The 14539-nt window shown below is 34.7% G+C and overlaps 2 protein-coding genes across 3 annotated transcripts; one reads left to right on the top strand and one right to left on the bottom strand.

The window, feature by feature from the left end:
* The first annotated feature begins 5832 nt into the window (after positions 1–5832).
* On the top strand, positions 5833–7593 carry LOC108453073 (nuclear transport factor 2B). 2 transcript variants are annotated; one of them, XM_053028779.1, is made up of 2 exons: positions 5833–6234; positions 6407–7346. In XM_053028779.1, exons 1-2 carry the CDS (start codon positions 5941–5943, stop codon positions 6428–6430), a joined length of 318 nt encoding a protein of 105 aa, XP_052884739.1. In that variant the 5' UTR covers positions 5833–5940; the 3' UTR covers positions 6431–7346. The 2 variants fall into 2 exon arrangements, with proteins under 2 accessions (XP_052884739.1, XP_052884738.1); XM_053028778.1 differs by having other exon boundaries at positions 5834–6234; positions 7314–7593.
* LOC108453072 (calmodulin-binding transcription activator 4) lies at positions 7339–13687 on the bottom strand. Its single transcript, XM_017750971.2, has 12 exons — positions 13494–13687; positions 13229–13354; positions 12999–13114; positions 12588–12676; positions 11935–12470; positions 11429–11547; positions 11028–11118; positions 10707–10930; positions 9915–10594; positions 9051–9633; positions 8259–8549; positions 7339–7966 (listed from the first exon to the last, which is right to left on the bottom strand). The coding sequence occupies exons 1-12, from the start codon at positions 13504–13506 to the stop codon at positions 7874–7876; spliced, it is 2961 nt and encodes a 986-aa protein (XP_017606460.1). The 5' UTR covers positions 13507–13687; the 3' UTR covers positions 7339–7873.
* Between the last annotated feature and the right edge of the window lie 852 nt (positions 13688–14539).

The raw sequence follows: 14539 nt of genomic DNA, 5'->3' as shown, positions 1-14539 counted from the left end.
AAAATTTCACATCCATAAAAGATATCATCATATAGATTACTTATACCAAGGGTAGCCAATTTCAAATGGCCTTATTCAAAATAAACTTTCAACCAATATAAGCCAACACATTTGATCAAACCAATTATGACACATAACAAAATGACCAAGTCCTCTATACATGCCATAACTCAAAATGTTGAAATCATTAGTACCAATATAATTGTTGATTGTATGAATGGATTTCCGATGGTCTCCGATCCTCGAGCTAGCTTGGTGACACTATAAGACAAGGGAAAGGAAGGGGAGTAAGTTATAAAGCTTAGTAAGTTCCTGTGCAAATAATAAGCATCATAACCACACAATTAACATACATTTAACATAATGAAAATTGGTAAGAATGTTATAAAAATCTTAAAGTCATACTTACTCAATCACAACCTTACCAAGGTTTCATCACATATGGAGCTCATTATGTATAAGTTTTACGTACATACTTGAACCAACTCTCAATATAACCATAGTCTTTTACAACTTTGACATTACCGTTAAACATTTGGAATATTAGCGTATACTCAGAAATCTTGTACGCAAGTGCCAAGTATGTAGCCGAGGCTGCCTCATATCTCATAATACATATATACTCGTTTTCGAGCTATTGACGGGCCTACTCACATAAGCTGTCAGTCAAGACGTAGCTACACAGTGCTGCTCACACAAGCTGTTAGGTATTCACAACATATGCCAGACTATCCAACCACTGGTAGGACGTACGAGACCAGCACCTGGATCACATAAACACATGAGCTCCTAGTGACATGTCACTCTTATCCTATTCTATTCTTAAGGCTCAACCGGGTATTTTCGCTTGTCAAAATTTTGTCGAATACTTTCAAAGATTCATTCACAATTCATACAATATTAAAGTATTTAAAACATGATATAACAATACATTATTTACATACGAACTTAACTTGGTACAAAAATAGTAGAATTTGACCTAGTCGTCAAACACTTTGTTTTTCCCCCGATCTAGGTCCGAACTTCGTTTTTGTTTATCTATAATAACAAATTTAACTTATTTAATACATACATTATTCAATTCCATCCAGAAATCATATTATGGCAAAATTATATTTTTACCCTAATGTTTCACATTTTTACAATTTAGTCCCTAGGCTCGTAAAATGATTTTCATCCAATTTATTCATTACCCAAGCCAAACCGAATCTTTATTATACTCATACCAAACCACATTTTCACTTAATCACACTTTTACTACTTATTTTATAATTTTTACAAATAGGTCAATTTTTGACATTTTTACCGAAAATCACTTAGCTAAAGTCGTTTTTCTAACAACCAACATGCATTTTCTACCATTAGCCATCAAAATACACACATTTCTAACATGGTTCAAACCATAGACCTTAATCATACCTCAAATTAGTTTTAGAAATAGGTAGATTGAGTTACAACGACTTTAAAAATGTAAAACGCATAAAAAACGGGGCAAGAACAGACTTACAGTCGAGCTTGGAAGTTTGAAAAACCCTAGCTATGTCTTTTTAGTGATCATTCAACCATGGGAGAAGAAGATGGATAAGATTTTAGCTTGATTTTTGCTTTTTAATTCATTTAATTACCAAATAACTAAAATGTCCTTTTCTTAAAACACTAAAATTTCTCTTACTTCATGTCCATTTTTGTCCACCAACTTAAGTAATGGTCTAATACCATCTAAGGACTTCTAATTTAAAATTTCATAACAATTAGACACCTTTAGCTTTTAGAACTCAAGTTTTGCACTTTTTGTAATTTAGTCCTTTTTGCTATAAATTGAGTGCTTAAACATCAAAATTTTCGAACAAAATTTTCACAGAATCATTCCATAAAACTATAGACCATAAAAATATAAGAAAAATAAATTTTTCTACGTCAGATTCGTGGTTCCGAAACTACTATTCCGACAAGACCCAAAATCGGGCTTCTACAGATAGTGTTAATCTTGAAGTCAATCCGATTGCTCGAAGCCTCAAAAACAAATCTACAAGAAAGTAATAAAAATATCACAAATAAACTTACTTAAGCTTAGTAAGTTCCACGGATTAAACAATTAACTTACCGAATAAACTTAATCAATATATAATATAAAAATGTCATAAATCATAGTCTTATCATTCATAACCAAATCACAGGTGAGTCATAAATTTATATACGAGTGAATTAATTCAATCAAATATGTTATATCATTAACTATACTCGATGAATGTTGTAATGGATTCAGATACACGGTTAACCAACCAAACACACCAAATCACTCAAATGAGCTAACCAATCGAGAACATACTTGGGCACCAAGTGCCAAGCCTGTAAGCTTTACATCCGGCCCTGAAACATACTTGAAACACTATAATATAACGCGATAGTTCGCAACAAATGCTGAACTTCGATATATTTAGTAAACATGAATGAATTCAAATCATCATCTCAACATCAACCAATCCCGTAAAGCGCACGATATAACTTATTGACATGCTAATCGTATCTTATCTTACGTTCATCGGTTCACATATTTATCATTTAGCAACATTTAATACAATTTCTTTCCCAAATCAATTCACATACCATAATTCAATATTTTCAAGTCAATTAATAATTTTCAATCTACAAGCAATTTAATATTTAAATTATACTAAAATTTAATCGTACGAACTTACCAGGGCCAAACTGCAAAAACAACAAAAGTTCAGGGACTAATCCACAACCTTCCCCTTTCCACAATTATCAATTTGATCTTGATCTATAATATAATTTATTTTATTTATTAGCCTCAATTTCACATTCTATTCAATTTAATATATCTAATTTCTTATTTACAATATTTATACATTTTCCCCAAACATTTACATTCCATACAATTTAATCCCTAATATTAAACAAGTAAAATCCACAATTAATACATAAACCTTGTATTGCCAAACACTTAACCTTTAATATACAACTCAAATATCCTTAAATCTATAATGAAATCCTTCTCATTTTACAAATTACTCAATTAAATTCTTAATTTTGAAATTTATACCAAACTACTCTATAAAATAACACAAAGTCAACCTCAAGCACCTAAACAAAATTCTTTCAAGCAAAAGGCTTCAAAAACATTAGATTATACTTTCTAAAAACTAATCTTACAAATTAACCCCTAAACAGGATAGATTTCAACTCAACTAACACAAAAACATGAAATTCATGAAGAAAACATCAAGATATCACTTACATGCAAGACGTATAAGTGACTGAAGCTTCTAACTATCAAAAATGGGGTTTCGGTAAAGAACCAAGTCAAAATGAAGAAGAAACCATCATCTTTTCCTATTATTATTAATATTTTCTTTTTTTACTTTTAAATATTATTATTTTAATAACCTTTAACATATAATAACTTATAAAATTGACAACCATTATTGCATCAACCGACCACTATATTAAATTTTGGCTTATTTGCAATATAAGTCATTCAACCTTAATTAATTAGGCCATTTAACTAAAAGAAATTAATAACAAACCTCTTTTCCAACTTTTACAATTTAATCTTTTTTCTTTAATTGATTAATTAAATGATAAAATTTCTTAATCAAAATTTAATACGGCACTAATAACTTCGTAAATATTAAATAATTAAATTTACAGACTGACACGTCAGAATTATGGTCCTAAAATTACAGTTTCTAACACCACTGAAAAATAAACTGCTACATATTAACTTTAATTGATGAATTAATAGCTCTAACGGCTCTAACTTCCTTTTAATCGATCTAAATGGCTAGAAATCAATGAGGGGTACAAATAGAGCCTCAATACACTTTAGAAAGTAGAAAAAAAAAAGATTTAAAGATTCAAGAGCTTAAATTTCAATATTTATTCTTACTTACTTCTCATGTTCAGCCTTTGTACATAAACACTTGCTGAGAGAGCTTAATTTTGTAACTAACTACCTTAGAGAGGTCTTTATTGTTTACATCTTTTTTACCTTTGTAAAAGGGGAAGAGTTTCTAGTTAAGCCCTGAAAATCTGGGGAAATATTCTATATGTTATACCTTGTCCTTGAAATATATCAATTAGCGAATTGAAGAAAATCCTTAGTTTAGAAAATTTAAGGCAGTAAATGTAAATAATTGAGGCCGAACCATTATAAATTGTTATGTCAAATTTTAATCTTTCGATTTTTATTTTTAAACACCAATTCATTCCTTCTTTATGTTTATTGAGTTTAATAATTGGTATCAGAGCTAGAATTCTAGAGAAGATTTAACCATCAAGAGAAAATATTTAAGAGAAGCTCAAGTTATACAACAATAGAGACAAAAAAGCATAAGGTATTCACCATGGAAGAAATGTGTTTGATGACTTTTGAGCAAAATACAACAATGTTGGGAGAATGTCACTCCACCACGAGACCTCCACTATTCAATGGTGACAACTACTGTTATTGAAAGACAAGAATGAAATTATTCATCCAAGCCAATGATTATAAAGTTTGGAGGGTAATCATCAATGGGCAAAATAATCCAATTAAAAGATAAAGCGATTCCATCATTGTGCCAAAGGATGAAGATGAATGGGATCAAGATGATATCAAGATGGCACAGCTCAATGTAAAGGCCACGTGTACTCTAATTTAGGCTATTGGCTCCAATGAATGCAATAGAATCTTCTTGAAGGTTAAATTTATTATTATATCAATCAAAATCATATAATAAAAAATATTAGTGTTATAATTAATTGTTTTTAATTATTTACTTTCGAAATTGACAGAAAATACAACTCAAAAAGCGTGATTTGTAAAAAAAAACACTTTTCAAAACCTATTATACAAATTTTTACCTTACCAATAATCAAATAAGCAATAACAGCTAGACCTGCACATAGGTTGGGCTACCCGGTCCAGCCTGAAGGCGCACCCGAAATGTGGGAGGGTTTGGGCAAAAATATAGGCCCGAAAAATAGGCTTGGACAAAAAAATAAGGTCCGTTTAAAAACAGGGCCGGGCCTCAGGTAAGATATTTTTGGCTCAGGCCTGAGCTCGGCCCGGCCCGAATTCACTAAATGACAAAAAAAATCTGTTTATTTTATTTTATTTTTGAATGTTATTTTTTTATTATTTTCTCCCTATTTTGCTACCATATTACTATTATGTTGCTACTATTTTGTTGTTATTGTGTAGATATTGTATAAAAATTATTTTATTATTAATTTTGTTATTATTTTAAAGACATTTATTAATTTTATTATTATTTTAGAGGTATTTGCTTATTAAGTTGCATCTATGTTAGTGCTATTTAAGTCTACATATTTTTAAAATTTATTTTCAATTTGTTGAAAAATATTTATTTTAATTTTTTAGTATTTTTAATGTACTATATATATTTAAAAATTATATAAAATAATATAAAAATGAATACTGGTGACGATGAGCCAGTGTTTTAGTATTTTATTTGGATATAACTTGGGCAAAATTTTAGACTTATTTTTTGGGCCTAACCCGACCCAAACTCAATGAATAGGCTTAAATTTTTAGTTGAGCATAGGGCATACCCGACCCGGCCCATAAGCCCCTCTAATAACAGTTTATTTTCTTTAAGTAATCTCAAAACAGGCCTAAAATTCAAAAAAAAAAAAATTATTGGGGAAGAGGTGGGGGTGGCTGCGTTGCTTTGACGCGACGCAAAGAGCGACGACCCCGTGCAAAAATTCAAATAAAATCAACGATAGAAATGCAAGCCAGTTGTTAGGATTTTTATTTTATGCTTCAAATTCAGCCGTTAGATCATTCCCTTCTCTCTCTATATAATCAAAGCCATCTTTCTCTCTATTCCACTTGCGTGAATTTGAAGCGACCGCTCAAACTCAGATCGCTTACAAATAAATAATAATTTTTATATTGAGAAAATTAGTTAGATGGATCCAGACGCAGTAGCCAAGGCGTTCGTCGAGCACTACTACACGACGTTCGATGCGAACCGGGCCGGTCTAGCCAATCTCTACCAGGACGGTTCAATGTTGACCTTCGAGGGTCAAAAGATCCAAGGCTCTCAGAGCATCGTCGCTAAGCTCACCAGCCTTCCTTTCCAGCAGTGTCAGCACAGCATCACCACCGTCGATTGTCAGCCCTCCGGCGCTGGCGGCATGCTGGTTTTCGTCAGTGGTACCCTCCAACTGGCCGGCGAGCAGCATGCTCTCAAGTTCAGCCAGGTAATTATATATTCTCTTACGTCTTTGTTCATCTCGATTTTTCGTTTTTTTTTTAAAAGAAGTTCTAGGGTTTTTATGCGTAGTTAGGTGATCGATCTATGACTTAATTTATGTGTCCTGTTGATATCATCGATCATATCGATGGTCTTAATTTCACTATGCGATTTGCCAGAGAACTGAGTTTTTCATTTCGTAAAAATTGGGGCTCAGGATTGAATCAGTGGAGTCGGGATTTTAACAATTCAATTAGGTGTGATTTTGTTGTTTATAATACTTACTGTTCATTACATTTTCTGGAATTGCATATTCTGCTTTCATTTTGATCTATAGTAATTAAACTCGAGAAGGTTAAATAAATGTAAGATAATCAAATTGGACGTCGAAAATTGTCATGACCACCTTTCAAAAAGATGTCAGTATTTGAACTTCGTGACTTCCTGGATATTCCTATTCGCAATTGGAAGATAGGTTCGACTGATTCTTTCTTTGCTAGTATAAGTTTTCTGCTCGCCTGCATATGTTTTCTTGAACATGATTAATTCGTTGTACTCTATGAACCATTATCCGGGCATATATCTCAATGTTGTTTCTTGGGACTCTGCACGATATAAAAGAAACCCATTATGACATCTCTTCTCCTCATCACCTTGTGGTTAAATTGTCTTGCTTTCGTATTAGCATGCAAGTTTCATCTATATAATGTTAAAGGGTTAAATCATCATTTTTGAAACCCGAACTTGGCAATTGTTCCCACATCCATGACAATTGCTCCCAAATTGAGCTGGGTTCTTGTTTTCTTTTTTCTTTCTTTTTTGTCTGAGTTATTTCACCATATTTCCTTGAAAACTTTAAAGCTTAGCCTCCAACGGGAACAATTGTCAAGTTGTTGGTCAAATGAATTGTCTAGTTCAAGTCAAGTTCTAATATGGGAACAGTGTTTAGTTCAAGTCGCAATATGATAACAATTATCATATCAAGTTCAAGGATTAACTTGGAAAAAGATCAGTGCCATTGGTTCTGATATTTTGGCACCGTATTTTTATTGCTTCTACTAACCGAGATCTCATTGCTCTTTTTAGATGTTTCATTTGATGCCAACACCGCAGGGAAGCTTCTACGTGTTGAATGACATATTCAGGTTGAACTATGCATAAAGATGCAATCCAAGGATACAAAACAAACAATGTTTTGGCTCTCATCTCCCTGTTCAGTTTTAGACGTTCTTAAATGTGAAAACGGAAAATTCTTTTCATGTTTTAATCATGATTTCCTTGTGTCTTCAAAAATTTCAGAGCTTTCTTTGTTGTATGATTGGCGGAGTTAGTGAAAGACTATTTATGAATTGGATGTTTGATTGAAGGTATCCTTTTTAGCTTAGGGTTGCACATTTTCCATCAATGGAATACATATATACGTAATTTGTATGCATAGGGTGCGATCCCTTGATGGGATTATCAGGTCCTAAAAGATAAATCAACCCCATAAGAAATCAAATTACAGATGTTACTAATTACAAGAACATACAGCACAACTGCAGGGTAAATGGGCAAATCAAAGTTACAAACTATGTCAAGATGCTGGCTATTTATACAACAAATCCAGGAAACTATGAAATTAAGGTTTAAATAGAGTGAGGATACTATGGGATATAGAAAATATCGTCGCTTTCCATATCATAAACATCTGTTATGGAAGTTGATGATGTTGGTTCATCTGTATTAACAAGTTTAGCCTGCAATGACTGCATTGTATTATAATCCCTTCCAAAAATTAAAGCTGCTAAACAATAACACTCCCAACTTGTATGATTTGGGCTTATGATTTTAAAGACTCCACTAAAAGTGTATCAAATCATATACTTTATAATATATTTAGAAGTTTGAATCTCATTTAAATGAACCAACCAATTAAATTAGGAATTGAAAATTGACTTTCAAACTAGTTTTAAACCGTTTGTGACTACTAATTACTAATATAAAAAATTCCAGAAGCAGGTGATTAGGTGATAAAATAGGTTTACTTACCTTAGCTTGGCGATACTTTTCAAGCATCCGGCGATATTGTTGACGTGCATCTGGAGAATCAACCATAGACAACACACGTGAGACTGCCTCATCGATTGCTACATCCACTTTCTGTTTGCGGAACACTTTGAGAATGTCCTCTTCTTCATCATCAATGCAATCCGACTCACTGCGAAAACCTCGCAAGCCTACACCTTTACGGCGCCATCGAAGTACAACCTTGTCTAGAACACCAACAGCCCAACAGATAACCTTGTAGTTTTTCCTCACCTGGTAACCTCTCACATGGGCCTGATACCAAATGCCAAAAGTTCTTAAAACATTAAACATCTCCTACACGAACACGGTAAATAAATATGTGACAGTGAAGCAAGAGGAGACTTTTTTTTTTTTTTTTTACCAGAATCCGTGTCCCATGCAATCTAAACATGTGGGATAAAACCCCGTCCAAAGATCCCCATATATGAAAAACTTGGAGGAAACTGAACATATCTGTGTATAATAAAACTTGGAGGAAACTGAACATATCTGTGTATAATTCCACATCTCATACACACCATGGTGAATAAGGAGAGGACAGGGTAGAGATGGGAAGACTACTTTGGTTCAAGTATATTCGAACATATAGGTATGGGGCTATAATCCTCCAAAGATCCTCCAATACATGGAAAACTTAAAAGAAAATTGAACATAGCTGTGTTAGGCACATACTGAAATCTGACACTCACATAGAGAGAAGAAAGGGAAGAAAATCTTTACAACCTAGTAAATTCTGATAAATAGTAAAGATACCTGTATCTTCACAACTTTCTGGCGAAGTGCCAGAAAGTCTTTCCGACCTTTCCAGCCTCGAAATTTCTTCTGAATAGATAAAGCCGCAGAGTTGTAATCACGGGCATTTCCAAAAGCTAGCTTTGACATGGTAGAAAGATTTTGGATTTCACCCAAACTGATACCATACTCATCTACACTAGCTGCAATATCAGCATCTTCTTTCTGTTGTCGCTTCCTGAAAGAATGTGCACGGAAAGCATTTTGTATACGTGCAGCGGCCTGAGCTGCATTCCTGACAGCAGCCAATGTATCTTTAAGTGAAAGTTGATCCTCATTGATGGCAAGGCTCCCCCGTGAGACACTATTAACAGCAATTTCAGCCTGAACTGCAGCCGAGCCTTTGGAAAGCTCACTTTCTTCCAGTGTAAGGGATGAAAGGTGGCTCATAAGAGCTACCTCTGAAAGATAACCAGCGAGTCCCTTATGACCACTCGAGGCAGCAATAGATGCTGGGGTCTCACCACTAGGATCTTGTGAGGTTGGATCTGTCACTGCCCCAGCTGAAGCACCAGAGGCTATAAGTGCAGCAACCATTTTTTCTCTGCTAAGAAGAGAAAGTTCACATCATTCAGCAAATTCGATGCATCGTATTAGCAATCCATATGAAATCTAACAGCTAGACCCCTTAAACTTGCCATTCGACCTCACCCCTCTGCTTTTTTTCTTTGGTTAAAATTCCAAAGAGCATGTGCTAAATTAGGGGATGCCAGTGCTATTGTTATGTTTTGTGAAAGTAATAATCCTTATTGATTCTATTAAAATATTAATTGTGGGAGAGACAGAGTGAATAAAGTTAGAGAAAGTAAATCGATTCTCTTTTACCTTCCGAATCTTGCAGCCCAGTGAAGAGCAGTCCATCCGTTAATGTCTCGGAAATTTATACTGACTCCATGGTTTAGAATTGGATTTAAGGCCCACTCAAAGCCCAATCCAGCAGCCATGTGTATTATTCCTTGCTCTTTCTTGGACATGGTGATGCCTGGCTGATCTCCTGATTCCTTGGATCTAGAAGATAACCATTGTTGCAGTTTGTCTTTTAGAAGCTCTTGCAGAAGCCAATCAATAGTACCAGAGGAAGTCCCACTGCCAATTAAAAGAGCCTCTATGACATGACTCCATGATTCATCATCAGCTTTAAGCTTTTCCGAAAAATGTGCTCCAGAATCTATGCTATCTTTTTGTGATGATGAATCAGTCAGAAGCATCTTTACAAATCTTACAAGTAGCAATAGCTCTTCAAGACTTTTAGGAGCTTCTGCGTGGGATACATTACACCGAGTGCAACTACTACTACTAACTCTATACTCGAACTCTCTGATTTCACTGCAGGACTCACGATTAGCACTAGTGATGCAGAGTGTGACCTTCCCGGGAAGGTGAGGAGGAGCTTTACAACAAATAACACCTTCCTGAATGATCTCAATAGGAACTTCAGTCTCCCCAAACATACATGCCCAGGCAGATTCTGATGGATCACAGAGAAAAGATCCAACAATGAAGACCTGCATATGGAAACCGTGCTTTAAACTTTAAGCATTGACTGCAGGAGTAAAGATAAAGAACTTCAAGAATCAGTGACAAAGAAAAAAGAAGAAATAGAATTCCCTCACACACCCTTGTAGGCTCACTGGAGTAACCCCATTCTGGAGAAATTTCTCGAATTGTGAACTTCTGCTTCTGTGTGATAGTCAAGCTTGAATCTGCTGCAAGAGGAATTCCTATTTCTTCTTGGTTGAAAAACATTCTATAATTATCAGACTTGGTGTCAAAAGATTCTATTGCAGAAGAATATGCAGGAATGTCAACATTTCCAACTTCTTGATGCAGCAGTACGGGAGCTGGTAGGGAAAAAGATAGTCTTAAGAATGTAAGAAAATAAACTAGATAATAATATTTCTAGAATCAAATGCTTATCAAGATAGAAGGAGATCATACAGGCTTCAATGCTCGATCCATTAAAATTCAGCAAATGAGACTGTTCCTGTTGCTCAGCGGCTCTCATCCTCAAAGAAGATAGTGGTTTTCCCTGTTTGAAGGACAAAAAAACTCTCCTTACAGCTGGGGGAAAAAAATCCTGATCTAATAGTTAGTTAAAAAATTAACCATAAGACACAGCTGTGGCTAACTGGGTCAGGTATGCACGGTTAAGAATGGGAGTTACCATAGGTCAGGGTCCCAAATCCCATACCTAACAATTGGGAGATATCCTCCATAACCTTAGTTAAAAGAAAATCTACTATCAAAATAATTACAACAACGATATTTAACAGTTTATTGCAGATACTAGAATAGTTTCCATGCTTTGATATTTCTGTTCAATGGGGAAATGTCTTTACCTTGGAGTTAACAGCTGATTGAGTCTTGCATGAGTCAAATACGCTTTTCCAATATTGAGATTCATGGATTCCATTTGAATTATCATTGCCATAGACTTGACTATGTCCTCCATTTTTACCTACAAAAGTTAGCTATTCTTTTTAGCTTCTTTACTCATTCATCATATTCAAGAGTCAACCAAGAAATACAGGAACAGTAAAGAAAGAAAGGCTAGACATTAAAATTGACAGCAGTCAATCTGTTGGATGTTCATGTTCGCCACAAATTTTTGAAAGCCAAAAAAGTAAGTGCAGTTTCAAACAGAAACAATGTTTTCAAATTGTCTTTCTTCTGTTTTTCTGTTCCTTCCTTTCATTACTCTTTTGCATTTCTCTAAGACTAGAGAGGGGATATAGGGGCAAATTCAAAATTTACACGTTTCCTAAGTATGGTGGTGAATATGAAGGATATAACGCATGTATAATTTGACAATTTTGAGCATCAAAGAAATGGTGAACTAACAAACCTCCATCGGGAAGCAGCATGGAGCTATTTGAATAATTTTCTACTCTAGCCGGTTGGGAATAAAGGTGATCTTGAAAGATATTATCAGGTTCATACAGTAGATCTGCCTGTTGCTCCTGCTTGGTGATCTCCCTTCCATATTCCTGAAACTCCAAATCATTTGTATCCCCATCCACGCAGTAGAATTGACTCATTTCTTTCACGCTGTCTTCATTCAAACTTAGCTGCTCCTCAAGCCTCTTTAAAGCTTGAACAACCTGAAGATCATCTGGACTGGGATACTCTACTGTATTATCTATTCCATTGTTCTTAATGACTATATCAGAGCTAACTTCAGCAGACCCAGGACTAGGTAAGTTCTGATATGATTCATGTACATCACTAGATAGAGAGTTAAATCCAGGATTTTGAGAAGTATATGAGATTGGACTTGGAGTACTAGCAGAATTGGATAATGGTGAGTGCACAGTGGATGCAGAACAGGGCTTAGCCTCATTTATCTCTCTATAATGAACAAGAACAATATGCTCGTATGCCCTGCAAAAGTACTAACCCATTAGTAAATATGCTTCCCCAACGGTCAAAATGACTAACTAAATATTCCGTATCACAAGATGAAACAATGTAAATAAATATACTAGCAAGTAGACTTACGGGTCCAGCATCCAGTAGCTACGTCTCTGAAAACTGGGGTTCTGCTCTCCATGAGCATAGTAACAATTCAAGGTTTCAACATTACCAACCTGGCCATGCATGCAATAACATCACCTCTCTGATTGAAGATATCAATATAAAACTCCATTGACATTAGAACAGTCAAATGTATTAAAAGGTTAATACTAACAAAGAAATACATATCCATCAATTTTCAAGTATTCATGTATACAGATGTTCCCTATGCACCAAGGGTTCACTTTAAATCAAAAAATTGGCCAATGTTTCACCTTTATGATTATTTCGCACAATTCAAGTGGTTCTTTCATTTTCTAAATAACAAAAGCACACATTTTACATAATTTCCATCTAATAAAAGAAAACCAAAATGCAAATTGTGTTTGACAAAACCTTAAGCCTTTCGTGGGCTTCCCCGACAGTTCTTCCATCCTTCTTCTTACGCCAACTATGGCCATCTTTACGAAAGAACCGAAGAACCCTCTTGTTGAAAAGAAACAATGAGCCACCTATACATATAATTCCAGATAATAATACAGACATCCAAATATGTAAATAACAGCATTAAAGCTATCATTAACGAAAGTTCAAGTTCAAATTAAAGTTCAAAATAGAAAATTTACTTGTTGGCTTGTGAGGGGGCTCTTGCTCAAGCTGATACTTCTCATGGTTTTGTAGTATAAACAGTACTTCAGCTGGCTTCAACCACCGAGATTGAGCTTCCCGAAACAGATTATTAATATCATACCCTGAGATCATATTAAAAAGAAAGAAAGAAAACTGTGTTTAAGTGATTCCTAATATAGTTAAAACCCTAAATCTGAGATTTATTCCAACTAAAGCAGTAAACGAAGAAACTCAAAGAACAAACAAAAATCGTAGCTTCACCTGATTGCGCCATCTTCAATTTTCTATAAGAAATTCAAAACACCCACGATCCTTGTCATTTGAACCGTAGCTGTTTACTGGAGCTACGAGGTAATTAAGCTTAATAAATCATCACTGGAACCACAAAGTTGCTACTGCTCGTATGAAACGCGGAGTTTTGGCTTCCATGAGGTGGGACGTTTTAATTGGCTGTTGTATTAGGTAATGTCTTTTCTTTTTCAATTCTTAGTACACCTCTGTTGACTTGTCTAATGTGTCAACGTACAGCCCGCACTGTTTTTAAGTAATGAATTGCTCAATTTTACCCTATATTTTGTAGATTGGGCACTACTGCTTAATTAATCTTATTATTTACTTTTTTTTATTCGCTCAATCATACGAAGATTTACTTCCCTTTCTAAAGAATAACTCATTTTTTACAAAAGCAAAATTTATTTTATGATATCCGTTGAACATATCGGAATATAATTCGAATACACGGATTTTATGAACGTAAGTGTCATACCTGCAGCTAGACAAACTCAATAGCTTGCGGAACTTATGTAGCCAAGCTACTATGTAACCCGCCCATAAGTGAACTCGGACTCAACTCAACGAGCTCGGGCGTTCGCATCCATAAGTGAACTCGGACTCAACTCAACGAGCTCGGATGCCTAGTTACATCTCACGAACTCAGGCTCAACTCAACGAGTTCAGTACTCAACCGTCCTAGTGACATGTCACTTGTATTCTAATCTATTCCCAAGGTTCAAACGGGCGTTTTCCTCGATCACAAATCTTTGCCGTCTTCCACGGAATATCGAAATCAATACTTCGGTGATAGTTCATACTCATCAAGTAATTCACATAATTACATATTATTCAACAATAATCACAAAGCATAATATTTCATGATAATAATCAGCATCATATCATATAAACAACATTAAATTGCTTAAAATGACAATTATGTTACTACATTTACACATAAACTTACCTCGGTACAAAATTATTAGCAATCGAGCCTATTCTTCGTAAACTTTGTTTTTCCCTCGATCGCGACTTGA

The sequence above is a fragment of the Gossypium arboreum genome, chromosome 5 (assembly GCF_025698485.1).
Source record: "Gossypium arboreum isolate Shixiya-1 chromosome 5, ASM2569848v2, whole genome shotgun sequence".
In the NCBI taxonomy this organism is placed as follows: domain Eukaryota; kingdom Viridiplantae; phylum Streptophyta; class Magnoliopsida; order Malvales; family Malvaceae; genus Gossypium; species Gossypium arboreum.
The sequence above is the reverse complement of the archived record's forward strand: the minus strand, read 5'-3'. Positions and strand labels throughout refer to the sequence as shown.

Bases quoted from the DNA above. Each gene is read 5' to 3' on its own strand.
- LOC108453073 (XM_053028778.1), top strand. From the start codon at position 5,941: ATGGATCCAGACGCAGTAGCCAAGGCGTTCGTCGAGCACTACTACACG. The intron at 6,235-7,313 runs GTAATTATATAT...TGCTCTTTTTAG, and splicing joins ATGCTCTCAAGTTCAGCCAG to ATGTTTCATTTGATGCCAAC.
- LOC108453072 (XM_017750971.2), bottom strand. The intron at 12,471-12,587 runs GTAAGTCTACTT...GTACTTTTGCAG, and splicing joins AGCTACTGGATGCTGGACCC to GGCATACGAGCATATTGTTC. The intron at 8,550-9,050 runs GTATCTTTACTA...ATTTGGTATCAG, and splicing joins AGAAAGTTGTGAAGATACAG to GCCCATGTGAGAGGTTACCA.